Source organism: Culex pipiens, chromosome 1, assembly GCF_016801865.2.
Source record: "Culex pipiens pallens isolate TS chromosome 1, TS_CPP_V2, whole genome shotgun sequence".
Taxonomy (NCBI): domain Eukaryota; kingdom Metazoa; phylum Arthropoda; class Insecta; order Diptera; family Culicidae; genus Culex; species Culex pipiens.
This window is the reverse complement of record NC_068937.1, coordinates 130,878,543-130,896,630: the sequence shown is the minus strand read 5'-3', so window position 1 is coordinate 130,896,630 and position 18,088 is coordinate 130,878,543. Positions and strand designations below refer to the sequence as shown.

The following is an 18,088-nucleotide window of genomic DNA, read 5'->3' as shown; positions in this document are numbered from 1 at the left end:
ACCCTCCCACCTCCTTTCTCCCAAAAAGTCAGAATCTTAAAACAATACGCCGTCCCATGGCAGGCAATGAACATCAAAGTTTGGCACCGGTTTGCGAAAACATTGTGTTTGCGCTCGCATTTTGGAGCCCAGGGAAAACCCCACCCAGAACGGTTCAGCTCATTTCTTAAGATTTGCAGCCCCGGGGTCCGCAAAAAGTTGGGGCCGCAACTCGGGGTGGACTCCAGGTTAAAAGGTTTTTAAGAACCCCACGTGGACGACCAACCCTGAACCATTCATCGAGGCGGAGCGAAAAGTACGGTCCAAAAACTCCTAAAAATCTCATTTCGGAGGGCAGAACGTGTGTGTGTGTGTGAGAGAAAGAGGGGGCTTTCACCCAAGTTTTGATGTTTGTTTTTTCGCCGTGCAAAGTTGGTGCACACAAACAGCACCGGCGCAATATGTTCGTATTTGTGAACGTTTGTGTACGGAGTGAAAATTAAACCGGTCTGGGCGAAAACAAGCCACAGTTTGCACATACGGAGTAGGTTGAACTTTACTTAGGACTTGAAGGGTGACCGTCGGGTGGAGCGACATCGAGCTTTTGATCTTGAATCTTGAATCTTGAATCATGAATCTTGAATCTTGAATCTTGAATCTTGAATCTTGAATCTTGAATCTTGAATCTTGAATCTTGAATCTTGAATCATGAATCTTGAAACTGACTTCTGACTTCTGACTTCTGACTTCTGTTTTTTTAATTTTTGGCTTCTTACTTTTGATTCCTGACTTCTGACTTTTGACTGCAAATTTTTTTCTTCTGACTACTGAAGTAGTCAGTTTTTTTCTGACATCAATCACAAAAAGTTTGAAACTTCTCTCAAAACACGGTTAAATCGTCTAAAAATACCCCTAGAAAAGGAAAGGGTAAGTGCTATTGGCAGCTGTATTTCGGAGTAGTTTTTCATTTTCCAAGGGTGGAGGGAGGGGGGGGGAGTAAACCCCTCCTCTTCTTCTTCCCACTTCTTAAGCAAGGCTAAAATGGGGCGGTCCCGAATAATAGACTGGGTTTGGCAAAGCGGAATCGTCTCACACATGGGTGGGCATCTTGCGTCGAGCTGCCCGGAAACACGCCAACAACAAATTAGTCTTGAAGTAGTTCAAACGGAAAGTTTAAAGATTTCATTCTGGGGAAAATTTAAAAGAAAATTTCCTCAACCACAACAACCGTCACGTACAGGGAATTTCACTGCAAGGTCAACAGTGCACTCAAAGCATGCCGTGCTACTGCATTTGTAGTCGTTAAACACAAGCGTTGAGAATGCATCTGAGAGCAAACCCAGCAGAAAAGAAGGAACTAAGTAGTGGGGTGGGTCATGTATGAACAAATGCTTATCCTTAGAACAAATGAAGACAGAGCTCGGGACACATATTTCTTGTCCCAGGTCTCTTGGCCCCTTTCGTGTTGTTTGTGACACAAAATGAGTGCACTTGCTGTCCGGTTGGATGGGGTGAGAAGGTCGTCTGCTGGAGGAGTAAGCAGATGGTTTCACTGCAAAAGAGCAGCTGTTATCTCGGTACTTGGTTCTCTTTGGTTTCAGGTTGTCCATAGCCAGAGTAGATCGTTCTCTTAAAAATGGTATTTGATAAATTCAAAGAAAATTCATTAAATCCTTTGAAATACTAAACCCATTTTGGACATCACAATCGATTTCAATCCCTCAACATCCTCAAACTGTGGAACAAGTAGTCCATTAGCCTGTTGAACTGTAGACAAACCCTCCCACCATTTTCTAGAAACCTACTGTTCTGTTTGGCTACACGTGGAACACGTGGCCACGTGGGACAAAGCAAACAAGCCACCTGGTTCCCAAGTAAAACGACCAGTTGTTCGGACCAAGACTGTTTGTTCGGCCAGGGGCCGACTCCGCGGGGGCCAGAACCACCAACTAACCGATTCCTTCCAGCAGCAGACGAAGCAGGCGACCAGCGGACCAGAGTTCGGGCGAAATAAAACAACGGTTTAGATTGCTCCACCAGGCGACTTGCGAGGCTGAACGTGAAAGAGGACGTTTTATTGCACTAAACTTAACTCGATACATTTCACAATATTAAAACGACACAAATTATCACAAATTTGATGTAAACAATAACAATGATCCCTACGTTGTGTTTTGTGTTAGTGAGGTGACATTTCTACGAATTCACCACACTACTGTCGGGGGGCGTTTGTTTGGTATCTGGAGCACTAGAGATGTTAGGGTTCCAACACTGTTTGTTTCCATTGTCGATTTTTCCCCCCAAACCTAAATTCTTTGTTTGCACTTTTGTTTTTCCAGGCCGCCCCGACCAGGTCCACAACTGCTCGCTGGCGAACGTGTCGATGACGTCGCTGAACGTGCGCTGCTACGAGGGCTTCAACGGCGGGCTGGCGCAGAGCTTCTTCCTCGAGCTGCGGGACACCCACACGCAGGAGGTGCGGTTCAACAACACGGCCCCCATCCCGCGCTTTGCCGTGCCCAATTTGCACCCCAGCGCCGTCTACCAGCTGTCGGTGTACGCGTTCAACTCCAAGGGCAAATCCGAACCGTACGTGATGTCGGCGGCCACGCTCCGGCTGCCCGAGAAGCAGATGAACTCGGAGAAAAGTTCGTACCGTTGTCAGCTTCTAAATTTTCAACTCGACTAACCTTTCCTTCTCCCTCCCTCTTCCAGCGGAACGTCCCCGGTCGCCGCTCCCGCTCACCCCGACCCTCTCGATCGCGATCGGGCTGGGGGCGGCCATCCTGATCGGGTCGTGTGCCATCGTGCTGGCGTTCAAGTTCCCGTGCGGTGGGGCCACCCGGCGGCGCAACAAGGAAACGGGCCACCACAACCACCAGAGCACCACCGTGCGGACGTCGTCGCCGGGTCCGAGCGACAAGAGCGTCGCCAGCAAGGAGTACGACGGCAACGAGAGCGACGAGAAGAACCCGGACGTGATCCCGGACACGATCGACTCGGACGATCAGGTGAGTCGATCATTACTTTGATGCTGAATTACAGCTTTCAAAAGCATTTTCAACTGAAATCAAGAAATATCTCAGTTGGAATGTAGCAAGCAAAAGGTGTTAAAATAGTAAAAATCTTCAACTTCCAGAACAGAAGAGAATTTCCCACAGTATGATAACTTTAAATTCTAATTTCAATAAACGCTTATTTCCAAGAACCAAGTATGTTGACGTGTAAGTTTATTACTTTCCAAATAAGCTTTCACAATCCAAGCGTTTCAAATTTCTTATAGCCACATCTCAAATATAAAATACAAACTTGGTTGCATTAGTTTTAGTGGCTCAAGGTGTTAAGACATTGCACAGTGGACCAGTTCGCAAAATTAAGCCTTCTACGACCAAATTTATAGAAAGCATCTGAGCAAACCTTCAAAAATCTGTTTTTTGAACGTGGCAATTCAGGGTTAGGTTTTAGAGAAAAGTGATGTTCAGGGCACTTTTAGAGCTCTACAAAATCATTCATTTTTTGACAGGTCAATTTGGACTTAAGGGTCAAAAGTTACAGCCATTTTAAGGTAAAAAATATGCAAATTTACAAACCCAAATATCTCGACCATCCACAAACCAAGTGGACACTTTATTGAAAATCTCATTTTTCAAGGTTTGCTCAGATGTTTTCTATAAAATTGGTCGTAGAAGGCGTAGATTACGAGACTACAAGACAAAAAAATCCCAAAAATATTCATGAAAAGTTAGATTTTCAAAATCCCCCTAATCGTGAACTATCCTAATTTTCAACTAAACCAAAAGTTGCCCCTTTTCATTTGCATCAACTCTTTTGAAGACACCATAGCTCCAAAACTTCACCGTTTTTCGGAAAATCAGTTTTCCACTAAATTTTGCGAACTGGACCACTGTGTTTAGTGTTTCGCAAAAAAAAACTCAAATTAAAAAAATCGTCTGTTCATAGCTCACTTTTAAAAACAAAACCAAATTGAAAACTAGAAAAAGAAACTACATTTTTTGGACTTTGTTTACCGTCCATTTAAAATGTAAGTCGTTATTTTTTACTTTGCCCAAGGCTCCAAATCAATCAGAAAATCCCTTCTCAAGAAACAAATTTCCGAATATATCGTAAAGCACTTTTTTATGGACAACCTTCAAATTTGTATGTAGAAACCAATGTTGCAAAATAATTTATAAAAACCAATGATACAATGTTAAAATACAATGAAAAGTCAATTTGCGAAAACGCAGAAAAATTGCTCAAAAGTTCCCTTTTTGAATAAAAAAAATAATGGAAATAAAAAATACTATATTAATATATTTTTTCGCCACTTGATTTTTCGTGGACATTTTGATGGGGGAAGACAAAGCTTGACATTATTTTAAATAAATTGTTCAATTTCAAAATTAAAACATTTATCACCAATATTAATGTTTTGAGACCCCAAGTGGGTTTTTGAAAACAAAGAGCAGAATTCAATGAGGCTAATGCCTTGGAAATTGCCCCCTTCATTTTTTTTCCCAAAATCAGGAAGCAAAAAACATGTTTTGCTATATACAGCAAATCCGTAAACATATCCATCTCCGATGCGGCCAAAATTTTTCTTGGGGTTCCCTGACCAAAAGAAATAGAGACGTATTTTGTTTGACCGTTAGGGTGTCATTCATCGTGCTAGGGTGGTCCCAAAAATGGTCACTTTCGTCAATTTTCGCAACAAAAAAAACACTTTTTTGAAAAGTCATAACACTACGCCCTTTTAACCGATTTCAGCTGAAAATTGTATAAATTTATATTTTTATAGAAAAAGAAAGCACAATCGATTGTTGTTATTGATTTAGAATACATGGGATAACGTTTTTGTAATCGAAAAAGACACTGTTAGCCTTTCTACAAATTATAAATTTTGGAAACGCAAATTGAGGATTGATCGATCAGACTAAAGGGATTTAATTTATTTTTCAAAAAATCATTGTAATATGTACCGTAAAACGGGGTGACTTTGATAGCCGGGGTGACTTTGATAGGTTTGCGATTTTTCCGCAAAATGAAGAGTACAATTAAAATACGTAAGGAATGGTTAAGAAACATACTGACCGTGGTAGAGAAGTGTTCAAAGTACCTCAAGAAGAACTTTTCATAAAATTTTGAAAAGTTTAAAAAGTTAGTTAACTATAGTTAAGAAAATGTTGATGAAAGTCATTATTTTAAACTTCTCAAAGTGTCATGATTTTCTCAATGAACATGATTTTGAATCGGAAAACGGAATGCATTTTCGGATTCTTTGGACAATTTTCCACTAGGAGAAGGTGAAAAAAGGTTGAAAATAATAAATAATATGTGTTTTTGAAATACAATTAAAAAAAATCTCCAAATTTATAGGCAATTTCAGTTGAATAAATTTCATGTAAAATGTGAAAACTTGTGATTCGTGCTTCGAATTCAGTAAAAAAAGCAATATTAATCGATAATTTTATAAACAAAACTAGTTTTAACAAATTTCAGGCAAAATTCCGACTTTTTAACAATTTTACCTAAAATTTATATGTATTTTGTTAAAAAGCTTATAAACTTAGTTAACTAAATATAAACATTGATTTTTTTTCTTAAAAACTATATCAGCTACTTTAGTGATGGTACATTTAACGTACAAATAAAGTTTGAACATCTTAAATATGATTTTAACAAGAAAAACTATGACTATCAAAGTCACCCCGGAATTCAAACTAAGAATTTTTAACGTAACTATTTTTCTAAACACTATTGAAAAAACTTTTTTTCCAAAATAGTGCATGGACTTTGTGTGGCCTACCCCAGTACATGTTTAAAAATAATAATCTTGAGAAAAACGTTACCTGTTGGAAAATATTCCAAAAACAAATTGAAATCCTTAAAAGTCACCCCGGTTTACGGTATGCAGCATTTTGTTTTAAAAAAGTGCAATTTGGTTTTAAAATTAAATTAGTTTATTTCTATTTTTTGTAACATTGGATTAACTTTTTTGATTGCCTGAAAAAAAATTCTAGACATTTTTAAATTTTGTTTGACTTTATTTTTTTCTATAAATCAAATATTTTCATTTATTTATTACTCCGGTGTCACATTTTGCACCATCCTAACCTAATAGCAAAAGGTGGATTTTTCAGTCCTTTAAACAAATTAAATATTTCGAAGATTTGAATGATTTGTATTTTGAGAATTAGAAAGTTAGTGATAAAAAGTCAAATAAACAACCATGTGAAATTTTACGTGTACCTATTTTTTTGTACAGCTTTGCCGAAAACACAAAATTGGTCCGAAAATCGATTCTTTTGATACAGATTTTCGAATATTTACGTGCTCATTTTGTATCGAAAAAATAAAAAAAAACTAACGATGAGAAATTACTTCTGTTGGCATAGGGAATGCATAAACAAAGTTTCATTCAAATCAGCAAATGCGAAAAAAAGTCGATTCGTGAGAATGTAAAGAATTGCTCCTGTTAACAAAGATATAAATTAAAGTGCCCAAATGGCTCGAAAAGAAGTATATTGCCGTTTGCCGTGGGACAATTATGTTATTATCCAACGCCTAATTAACCTCTGTCACATTGGTCATATGTGCAGCTTTTTATCTCAAAGACTTCCGAAAAAGTATTGTATAATTGATGCAACATTAATGTTCTTTTCTCCCCAGATGGAGTACATCCGTCGCCGCCAGCACATATCCACCATCGACACGAGCAGCCCGAGCCGGCTGCTGCTGACCACGACCTCGGCGGTCGCGTCCCAAGCCCAGCAGCAGAACTTCATGGGCTCGACCATGACGCTCGGGGGCAACCACGCGAGCCTCGGCTATTGCACGCTGCGAAACGGCGGCGGAATGGGCCTTGGCCCCCAGAACCAGGTGGTCACCAACGTGTCGATGGCCCACGGCGTCGGCCCCAGTGCGTTCACCTCGTCCACGTGCACCCTGCCGCGACATCCAGCGGCGGCCGGGTTGAGTCTCGGAGGGCCGGGGGTTTCGATGGCCCCGCACCATTGGCCCTCGTACGGGGGGACCATCGCGGGGGTGCGCAACTTGACGGCCATCTCGGTGACGAGCAGTCAACACACGATTCCACCGCCGCCACCCTCCACGATCGCCATGCAACATCTGGGTGGGGCGGGGACGCTGCCAAGGGGAGGCGGCGCCGGGGCCAGCTTCCTTGACCATCAACAGCACCAGCAACAGCACCAACAGCAGCAGCCGCGGTCACGGGTCTGTCTGGCCGAGGAGGACGTGTCCGCCGATACGCCCCTCATGGTCAAGCGCGAGTCGACCGTATGACTATAGGAGTCTCACAGGGTCGGTGATACGGCCCTGTGAGGTTCCGCCAGCCACCACCGGGAGGAGGAGGAGGAGGAGCAGGCGGAGGACGAGGCAAGACTTTAATACACACACACACACACATTCACTCTCACACAATAATTAGACGCGCGTTGTTACTTGTTCACAAATTACGGTGGAAGAACTTGACAAGTTTTTTTTTTCGTTCCAAAGCAAGTCTCTCCCATGTTCGATGTCTAAGCGTCAATGAGAAGAAGAAAAAGAAGAGAGAAAAACACGTGTTTTTACCAAATTATATCATTTTGTGATATGAACGCTGTGAAGTACTGAAGAAAAAACAAATCGAAAATCGATGCTCAATGTTGCGTGCACGTTTAATTTCCTTTGAGGAAGGATGTCGAAAGTCGTTGATTCGATTTTTTGTTTTAACAAAAAAACAAAAATCTTTGTATAACATGTAACTAAGTTATGTCTTTTTTTTCGGCAAAGGTAGTTCAAGACTGATTTAAATTTTCCTGAAAAATGTTCAAATTGAAAACGGGCTTAAATTTGCACCAGTCTATGAATTACCAAAGCAAAGTTAAGGTTGCTGTAAATATTGATCAATTTCACCTTTTTACCTTTTTTTCTGTGTACATATTAAAACTACAAATCAAGACCCCAACGGCTAAGAAGAAAGAAAACTCGACGTGGACGAGCTTATTTAGCACACTCTCGAAATTTCAAAATCCACGAATCAACCAATCTAGCTGATTTCTGAAAAAGTTAGTTGAAAAATTTTGCAAACAAAGTTTAATTTTTGAGTTTAACGAAAAAAAAAAACTGGCGAAACGAGTTCCGATGATTCAAACATCACAACAAGAAGCAATTATTGCTTCGAACTTGGTGAAAGGAAAACCAGTTGATTACGGAAAGTGGTTTGAAGGTATTACACAGCTAAAAAAGTAGTAATTCAGCTGCGTGTAAAAGGCCTGGGTGTAAAATAAATATTGCATTATTTTATGCAATTTTATGTGATTTTACACCCTGAAATATGTAGCCCATCAGTATGGGAAACCTACTGGACCAAAATGTCAAGCTCATATTTGCGTTTATCCTTACAGTTTTTCATCGGTCTGATGGCCGGGTGGGCTGAGGCGCCAGTCCTTACTGTTGGTGCTGGGTTTGAATCCCGTCGGTTGCAACTTTTTTTTGTTCTTGCAAAAAATGTACATGCAGTGTGTAATATTAAGTGTTTATTTTGACGAAGGTGATGTGCATGCTTTTGCATGCGATTTTACCATCGGATTTTTTGCTGTGTAGCTTTCAACCACAGACAAATAGACGTGAATCTTTTAATTTTAGCAAAAATCTACACTAGAACCCTCCAGGTGTAAACAAAACAGATTCAGTTAACAGCAAACACAAGTTTCCATGGTGAATATCCAATCATTCAAGTGAAAAGCAAAAGAAATAATTTTCAAAGCGATTTTCGTCTGTTTGCCTGTATTACATCCGTAACGAAGCTTGGTAGAGATTTTCACGCTAAGAGTTATAATTCAGTTTCTGTTGGAGCATAAACTTTAATGATGCACCACCTCGGAAGTTGACACATGAGGTGGGGAAAAAAAGTCAAGCAATAATTTATAGAGTTTTGCAATTAGGGTGTTGTCGAAGATATGAACAAATTTGTTCTTCCATTTTAAACAATATTTGTTTGAAGTTTGAAACATTTTTTCCAGTTCATTCACCATAGTCAAGATAAACCATTACCTGTCCTTCCCGAAATCATAACCGCATTATGAGTCATTGTTCAACCTAAATTGGTCCCTTCTTCCATCCAAAAATAGCCGGAAAATCCCTCATCTTCCATTCCTTTTACAAAATGCCCCACATTTCGCATTTATCTGTACATTATTGACCTTTTTCCCAAACTCCCTTCCCTCCCGTCCCCAAAGACCGTTCTTACAACAACCCCCCAGAAATCCCTCAAGAAAATCGCCATCTTCAATAACTGCGAGATAATTTTTCATTCTGTCGTCCAATTTCTTCCCATTGTGTGTGTGTGTGTGTTGTCTGTGTCCCACATGTTCATTTTCGGAACCGTTGTTTGACCACCACCACCACCACCTCGATCAAAAATCTGTCCCGTTTTGCACGCCCACACGTTGATTGATGGTAAAATACCGAGTTCGAAGGGTAGGGAGAGGTTCTTCTGTTTTGGTGCAATCGATTTTCGAGATCTTACACTCGATTTCGTAGAAATAGAGGAAATTGCAAACTCGAAAGAATGAAAACTATGTTGAAAGAAATGAATCAGGAAAGAATTAAGAAATAATCAAGAAAGAATCAAGAAAGAATCAAGAAAGAATGAAGAAAGAATCAAGAAAGAATCAAGAAAGAATCAAGAAAGAATCAAGAAAGATTCAAGAAAGAATCAAGAAAGAATCAAGAAAGAATCAAGAAAGAATCAAGAAAGAATCAAGAAAGAATCAAGAAAGAATCAAGAAAGAATCAAGAAAGAATCAAGAAAGAATCAAGAAAGAATCAAGAAAGAATCAAGAAAAAATCAGGAAAGAATCAAGAAAGAATCAAGAAAGAATCAAGAAAGAATCAAGAAAGAATCAAGAAAGAATCAAGAAAGAATCAATAAATAAACAAGAAAGAATCAAGAAGGAATCAAGAAAGAATCAAGAAAGAATCAAGAAAGAATCAAGAAAGAATCAAGAAAGAATCAAGAAAGAATCAAGAAAGAATCAAGAAAGAATCAAGAAAGAATCAAGAAAGAATCAAGAAAGAATCAAAAAGAATCAAGAAAGAATCAAGAAAGAATCAAAAAAGAATCAAGCTAGAATCAAGAAAAAATCAAGAAAGAATTAAGAAAGAATCAAGAACGAATCAAGAAAGAATCACGAAAGAATCAAGAAAGAATCAAGAAAGAATCAAGAAAGAATCAAGGAACAATCAAGAAAAAATCAAGAAAAAATCGAGAAAGAATCAAGAAAGCTTCTTTCTTGTTTTTTCTTGAATAATTCTTGATTCATTTTTGTTTTTTTCTTGATTCTTTCTTCTTGATTGTTTTCTAATCCTATTTTGATTCATTGTTTATTCTGATAAAAACATTGAAAAAAGAATCAAGAATCAATCAAGAATAAAAAATCAAATTATTCGCTCTACAGCATTGCCTTGGCGTTCTCGATTGCGAGATTCCTACTCGAAACTAGGTGTTCAAAGGCTTGATTGTTGAGGCAATTGCAAACCTCTTTTTACACCTTAGCTTCCATCCATCCCGGGATTCGAACTGACGACCTTTGGATTGTTAGTCCAACTGTCTACCAGCGACTCCACCGAGACAGGACCCAGGGAGACGACTCCTACACCTGGGCTGAGCTAACGACCTAACTTCTAGGTTAGTCCGGGGCCATCATTTACTTCCCTTCCGACGGAAGGCGTGATCAGACAAATCTCGTCTTGAAAAATGCCACCGGGACCGTCTGGGTTCGAACCCAGGCCGACTGGGTGAGAGGCAATCACGCTTACCCCTACACCACGGTCCCGGCAATCAAGAATAAATGAAGGCAAATCAAGAAATTTATAGAAAATTCAAGAAAGAATAAAAAAAGAATCGATAAAGATTTAACAAAGAATCAACAAAGAGTCTAGATTTATTCAAGAATAAAAAAAACTGTAAGGCTGTTACAAATATTTTCAAAACATTGTGTAACCCTGCTTCAAAATCGGCTCAAGCAATCAGGGGTAAAAAAATTTAACAGCACTATTTAAAAAAATAAGTACAATTAAAGTCATGATTCAAAATCCGGACACTTAGTAGCATATCATTTTTGTTATAGCTGGCAAAAAATCATGTAATTAGTTGGAAATGTAGAAATTTCAGCATGATGTACAGTCAAACCTCGCATAGTGTGCAGGCGTTACGCTTTGTATTTCTTTGATTACTCTAAAACGACATAATATTTTTGCAATATTTTTGAAGCAATTTGTTCGTCTTGTTCCAATCTACAATTAGCTTCAAAAACATTGCAAAAATATTATGTCGTTTTAGAGTAATCGAAGAAATACAAAGCGTAACGCCTGCGCACTATGCGAGGTTTAACTGTAGTATAAACAGTCAATTTATGTCTTTTCTTACAATTTTTCATTAATATTTTGAAATAAAAATGACTTGTTGTGCTTCGAATCCCGGACACTGATAAAAGCTGATTCAAAATCCGGACACTTTTGCTTCGAATTACGGACACTCACTTTTGTTTATGAATCGCACAAATTTGGCCTGAAATTTTAGTGGATGGAATTCTTTTGGTTTTAAACAAGCTGTTGACATCAAAACAATCCATTTTTGTATAAAAAATTGCTACAATTAAAGGAAATCAGAATCATAAATTTCTGCTTTGCCTTCCTGGTGCTTCGGACGCCTATGAAATATTTCAGTGAAATGTTTCAAATTTTTTGGTAAACTTAAATTTTTATTTTATTTTATTGTTTTGACATTGAATGCAGCGCCAAGTGAAAGTTGGTGTTAGAATTCATTAAATATCACAATTTTGACCATTACTATGTGAACTTATACTAAATAATTGATAAAACAAGATGAAGGGTGACGAAGCGTCCGGGAATTTGAAGCATGACGTTAGTTAAAATCAATTGAAAATGCAAATCCTACTTTACTAAACTAATGATTGCAACTGGACAAGTCTGTGACTTGCAATTGATTTTTTTTCTATATTTCCGCTAACCAGCGAATCGATGTGAAAACTAAAGATACACTAAAGGCACGATGATTTGATGTGCAATCTTGATCAGAATCGCGATAAAAACGGTTTAAATTGAAAAATAGTAATACAACAAATTCTGGTCTAGAATTTAACGAAACTTTGTCTGTTTTGTAAGACTTAATGTTATTGCACAATGGTTATAGAATGTTTTACAAAAAAGTAAATTTTTCGGTTCGTCCACAAATAATCTCATGTTTGTAAACAAACGACGCCATATTGCCAATGTTGTTCGGTAGCTAATATCAGGCCATCGCCGGGGCCCTGAATGGAATTGACTGTTAAATCACGGCCGGTTTAAATGGTGGTGGAAATTCAGCATTAATTATGTTAAACTATTTAAAATAAATAAACCTTTAAAAAATTACCCATAAAATTTCACAGCTGTCAAGTTGTATTTTTAACTGTGAAATTTATAATGATGGAAAGATTTTATTTAGTTTTTTTTTTTATTTTCACGATTTACGTCTTATCATCAGTGATAGAATGATTAAAAGTGGACTGAAAAATTAATTATCATTTGAAATTAAAAATTTAGATTTTTTTACGTTATTTCACTCAACTGAGTGTATCAAACGAGATAGTAAAGTTTTCCAACCCGGTTAAGTTGATGTTCTGGCTGGGTTCTTTCGGAAAAGTGGTCCACTTTGGCAAGTCGTGGGCGGAATGGAATCGAAAGCGATTGAACACACATTTTCGAGAGGGGAGTTCAATCCCCCGGGGCGTGCTTGAGACACAACAAGTTGAACGTAATTGGTGTTGAATTTGTTTATTTTGTGATTTTTGTTTAGGATAAATAAATAGCTCTTACATTGAAATTACACTAACTGTACACTGAAGATTAAAATTACGACCAAAATGCGTCGATGTTACACGTTGAATGGTTAAACCACGTTGTTTTGAAATCGATGTGTCGATTCTACACACCGCTCTGGTTTTGGATCAAAAAGCCATCCAATGTGTAAACTTTCGTAGCGGCAGTTGCTCAAATTTACCACCAGGTGCGCGCATCGGAAATCTTGACCTGTCAAAGTGTTAGAAAGTTTTTGCATCGCGTTCTTCAAAGTTTGCCGCCTGCAAACGGCCGTGTTTGGCAATGTTTAGAAAACTGCCAGTTTAATTAAGTAGCTGTCGAAAGTTTTATTAAAAAGTGCATTTTATTGTCCTGGCTGGCCATATGCACGGCTAGGGATAAATCCCGGTCTGGAAACGCGCAAATTGCCATCGTTCTCCTCAACCGCAATTTTTAGTGCGTGGAAAAGTGACAAAATTCTTATCCTCGGTTTTCCATTTGTAAGGGTTTGGTTTTCCTGGACGGTTGTCCACTTTGCCGAGGTGGTGCTCTCGGGGAGATTCACGCACAGTAAAATGTTAGGTTTTAGTTGAAGTTAGTGGCGTTTGTTTTTTTAGGTTAGGATGCCCGGAGAGTAGCACAAAGAACCAAATGAATCCACGGAAAACGGATTCTGACGGATTGCTACAAGTCGGACTGGAATCGGCGGACGATTTTGGCGGAAGTTGAGCCGCTCTGCACATCTTGACGCTGACAGAAACGACCTACGAAGCGCCCAACGCAGGACGGTACCGAACTAAACGGGGACTTCCGGGTGTTGCTCCAGCGCTTCGACGACGAGATGCTGGATAATTCGGAAATAACCGGATCGGATAACCTAACGGTCGACAACCTGACCGGTCCTCTGTCGCATGATGACGCATGAGAACGGCGCACCACCTTCCGACTCGCGGACGTTCGGTCACATCAAGCAAAATAATCACAATGAAACTGCTGTCCAGGGCTGGGCATGGTGGTCACATCGACGACCGAGGTAAATTTCTAAGTCGCTCTGCCTTCAATCACTTATCTTTTTTCTTCCCACGACCAGGTTTGCCTCTAAATCCGTATCCAACAAAACAAAACAATTGGCAAATTGCACCATGCCCAGCAGCAAAGCTGCTAGACGCCGCTTATCTAGTGGGGAGTCCCGGGGACTGGGGACCACCACGAGTCGCCGTTTCTCAATGTTCCATTATCATCCGGGACGTCAACTATCGTGTATAAGATGGCATCAAGGATCAAGGTGGACCCGATCGAGCTTTTTCAATCCCCCAAAAAGGACACAGCCCCCGGCGACAAGCAAGAGGAATAGAAGCTCGTTTGGAGCGGATTGATGAGCCAGCACCGGACGACCTGTTTCCTCCCACATCGACACGCTCGAAGCGGAACTCCGCAACCTGCAGCAAACCTTAAAATAATCAGAACAACGCGATCGTTCCCAGTAAGATCAGCTGGCGGAAGCCGACGTCCAGCAGCAACAGTTCATCAACTGTAACGAGGCCCTCCTTGCCGGTATGAACGTCCTCCAGGACAAGATCGCCTCGCTCGATCGACGCTTCAAGTCCAAGAACGTCGGCCTGACCGACAAACTCGATCAGATCGCCGACTTGCTGAAGAAGCTGTCGGCGGAGCAGTATAAATTGAGGTTGGAGAAGAGTTCGCTTGAGGATACCGTTGAAGAGCTGCGGCGGGAGTTGGAAGCTGCTAAGCAGCGGACGGAGTCACTTGAGGTGAGCGAGAGTATGCTGAATGAGGTTATGCGATCGGAGAAGATCGCGTTCGAGGAGGAGCTGAGCGACGCTGCGAACCGGTTGAAGTTTGAGAGCAAGGTCGTTGAGGTAAGCTGAGGGAGGATTAGGAAGCTGCAGGAGTGGAGACGATAAGCCTGAAGGAACAGCTTGACAGTACGATCAAGGAGATCAACGTGAAGGAAGCTGGGCTATCGCTGCTCGAGTCGCAACTTGCGGAGAAGGCTGAACAGCTGCGTTGAATGTTGGAGGAAGGGGTTAGGTGTTGGAGAGGATGCTTGGGGCGATGATCGAGGAGAAGCTGGCGGTCGGCGGAAGGTTCGACAGCTGGAGGAGACTAAAAGGAGGGTGCGCTGTCGGAGAAGAGAGCGATCCAGGGTAAGGTCGTCGAGTTGGCCAAGTCCGTGGAACAACTGCAGTCGGAGAAGAGTACGCTGGAAGAAAGAACTCGACCGGATCAAGACGTTCTAGCAGCAACTCGAGGAGAAGGTGACCGACTTTGAACAGGTCGTGTCCGAATAGGACGAAGTCGATACCCAACTGGTCAATGTGCAGAACAAGCTGGAACTGTTGGGCGAAGAACGATCCAAACTCGAGAAGATCGCCGAAGAAAAGGCGAGGACTACGACACGCTGAACGAAGACTTCATGAGCGAGCGGGACGCTGAGGAGACGCTGTTCGACGAGAAGCAAGCCGTCAAGTCGCAGCTGACGGCCAAAGAGAAGCAGCTGGACATCGTTGGCAATTAAGTGAGTATTGATTGATGATTGATTAAGTCTGATACTAATTACAGTCCTTATCGAATCTTCGAAACTTGTTTTTTTCCAGAACCTAAAAATGCACAACTCGAGTCGATCCGCGAATGTCTTCGCATAACGGCCGCAAACGCAGCGGCTGTGACCAGAACCTACGAAGGACATTTGGCCCTATTACATTCAAATCCGTAAAGCCTGTCAGCGAACCACAACATCCACCAGATTGCGGACATTTGCGAGTGGAAGGACCTGCTGAAGAACACCAACTGTGACGGGGTCGGATAAACTGTGAAAAACCGCAATTCGAGCGCATGTGAATTAGTTATGTTGTTGTGAATTTATAACTTTTTTTAATAAAAACTTCAAAAATTGTAGTTTAATTTAAATTTACTAAGGAAAATTAACATGTCTCTAATCTCCAATAGGTGGCAGCACCATATTCCCGCTATTCGAAAGCTTCCCATTTTTGCCACCAGGTGGCTACCACCAATCCAAAAGTTACACATTGGATGCGTTTTTGGCCAGAATCCAGCCAATGTGTTCCGGGCTGTTTACACGGCGCGATGGTTGAAGCGTGGTCTTGTACGAAAATGGTTGGATTCAACGCTTTTTGGTGTAATTCTGATCTTCAGTGTATGGAAGTGTGTTGAAAGGCAGATTCAAGCAACTGTCAAACGAGTTTAGCCTGACGGTGGTGAATTCAAATGTGCAGTGGTGAGTTTCTGATTGATTCAAAGTGACCGTTAAATCGTGATTTATGTTTTTCAAAAGAAATTCGGGACCGTGGTGTAGGGGTAAGCGTGATTGCCTCTCACCCAGTCGGCTTGGGTTTGATCCCAGACGGTCCCGGTGGCATTTTTCGAGACGAGATTTGTCTGATCACGCCTTCCGTCGAAGGGAAGTAAATGTTGGTCCTGGACTAACCTACAAAGGTTAGGTCGTTAGCTCAGTCCAGGTGTAGGAGTCGTCTCCCTGAGTCCTGTCTCGGTGGAGTCGCTGGTGGGCAGTTGGACTAACAATCCAAAGGTCGTCAGTTCGAATCCCGGGGTAGATGGAAGCTAAGGTGTAAAAAGAGGTTTGCAATTGCCTCAACAATCAAGCCTTCGGACACCTAGTTTCGAGTAGGAATCTCGCAATCGAGAACGCCAAGGCAATGCTGTAGAGCGAATAATTTGATTTTTTTTTTAAAAGAAATTCGCGTCTGTTTGTCTGTGCCAAAACCTCAAATTTCCCGAGAAATGGTCAACCAAGGCTTAACCCAACTTAGCAGTGTGGCCAATCTCCGTCATCATCAATCAACCTGTCATACCCAATTCAGGGTGGTCCAAAACCTGCCTGGGAGGGGACACTTTGTACCAATGTGGTTGTGGTGGTGGGAATTCCAAAGTGAGTAGGATCTACAACGTCGTCCAATGAATGAAGCGATTTCGGAGCAAATCAAATAAATAATATTACTCGTCGTCATGGTTGACGAGAGGATTTCACGTCTTTCGTCTTCATCGGGGGAGATTTTATTCTTTGTGGGGGAGAAAAGGAGTTTACCAAATTTACTGGCTTATGAACTTTAAAGCGGTTGCTGGTTTCATTCGGGCTGGTAAAAATGTTAGCTTGATTTTATTCGCAATTTTAAGTGCCTGATAATTTTTGAATGCAAATTTCAATCAATTTAAAAAAAAAAAACATTTAAACGTTATCAATTCAGTTTAAAGCTATTTGTACAATTCCAAGAATTCTCCAAGCCATGGAAATTCCCCGAAAAGCTCAACACAAATTCTGCTGAATTTTAATTCTTCATAAAAATGCATTTTATATGAGAAGCAGTAATCAAGTTTTCCCAGCATGTCATCATCCTCAAGCACCAAAAAAAACGTGAAAATAAAAATTACCCATCCTTTGGGGAAAAAGAAAATAATGAACGCAAAATTATACTGAAAAATCATCACCAATTGTCCTGGGTGAGGGCAGCAACCTGCACTGTTGAAAAAAAGCCCCGCGGCTGATTCCATTTAATTGTCTCCCATGGCGATGGGTTTGCACCTGGTCTGCGGTATTTAAACCAGAGTGGAGATACACAAAAAAATATATAATGGCACCCACGAGTTTGCAATTGGGCGATAAAAATTAAAGTGCATTTGGAGGACCGGTTCAGTTTAATGAAGAGTTTATTTTAAAAATATGAAATATTAACTTGTAAAATTGCTAAAACAAATTGAAATCGATAATTTTGATCGTTGATAACGTTAAAGACGACTATTTTCAATACAGTACAAAAATTAAAGTGGCCAGCCCTACAGCTTTGCTTTTAACGCCAAGTGGATTCTGTGAATCGATCACATTTGACAAAATCTATAAGGGAGGATTGATGCGTGGACATACCGTACCAATCGCTCCGACTGATTAGCCAATTTATAATTTAGTATAAAAATTAAATTAAAAAATCCTATCTTGAACCAGTCTATCTTTAATAAATACGTTGCATCAACCAGCCTTTCCCTCCAGGGAGGAAAAAATCGTTGACCTTCCACGAAAATGACCACTCCCGACCAGCTCCGGAGGGTCATCAAAAATCATCACAGCGGCCAGATACGGTGGCCATTCGGACAGGTTCGACAAGCACATGGTACGAAAATAAAAAAAGACCCTCTCCCACCTTCCCATCCGAGTTTCGATATTAATCACCTCTCCATTGACATTTTTATG

General features: G+C 40.6%; 2 protein-coding genes across 2 annotated transcripts in view; both read left to right on the top strand.

Annotated features, from left to right (window-relative positions):
- The window catches only part of LOC120417845 (uncharacterized), a 34,342-nt gene extending 26,429 nt beyond the window's left edge, over positions 1 to 7,913 (top strand). Inside the window, exons 8-10 of the mRNA XM_039580066.2 lie at positions 2,319 to 2,627; positions 2,695 to 2,990; positions 6,649 to 7,913. Coding sequence (XP_039436000.2) covers positions 2,319 to 2,627; positions 2,695 to 2,990; positions 6,649 to 7,281 — 1,238 coding nt within the window. The 3' untranslated portion in view covers positions 7,282 to 7,913. The remainder of the gene's footprint in view (positions 1 to 2,318; positions 2,628 to 2,694; positions 2,991 to 6,648) is intronic.
- Positions 7,914 to 13,928: 6,015 nt separating this feature from the next.
- Positions 13,929 to 16,019, top strand: LOC128093271 (uncharacterized). Its single transcript, XM_052709445.1, has 2 exons — positions 13,929 to 15,382; positions 15,462 to 16,019. Exon 1 carries the CDS (start codon positions 14,400 to 14,402, stop codon positions 14,730 to 14,732), a length of 333 nt encoding a protein of 110 aa, XP_052565405.1. The 5' UTR covers positions 13,929 to 14,399; the 3' UTR covers positions 14,733 to 15,382; positions 15,462 to 16,019.
- The last annotated feature ends 2,069 nt before the right edge of the window (positions 16,020 to 18,088 follow it).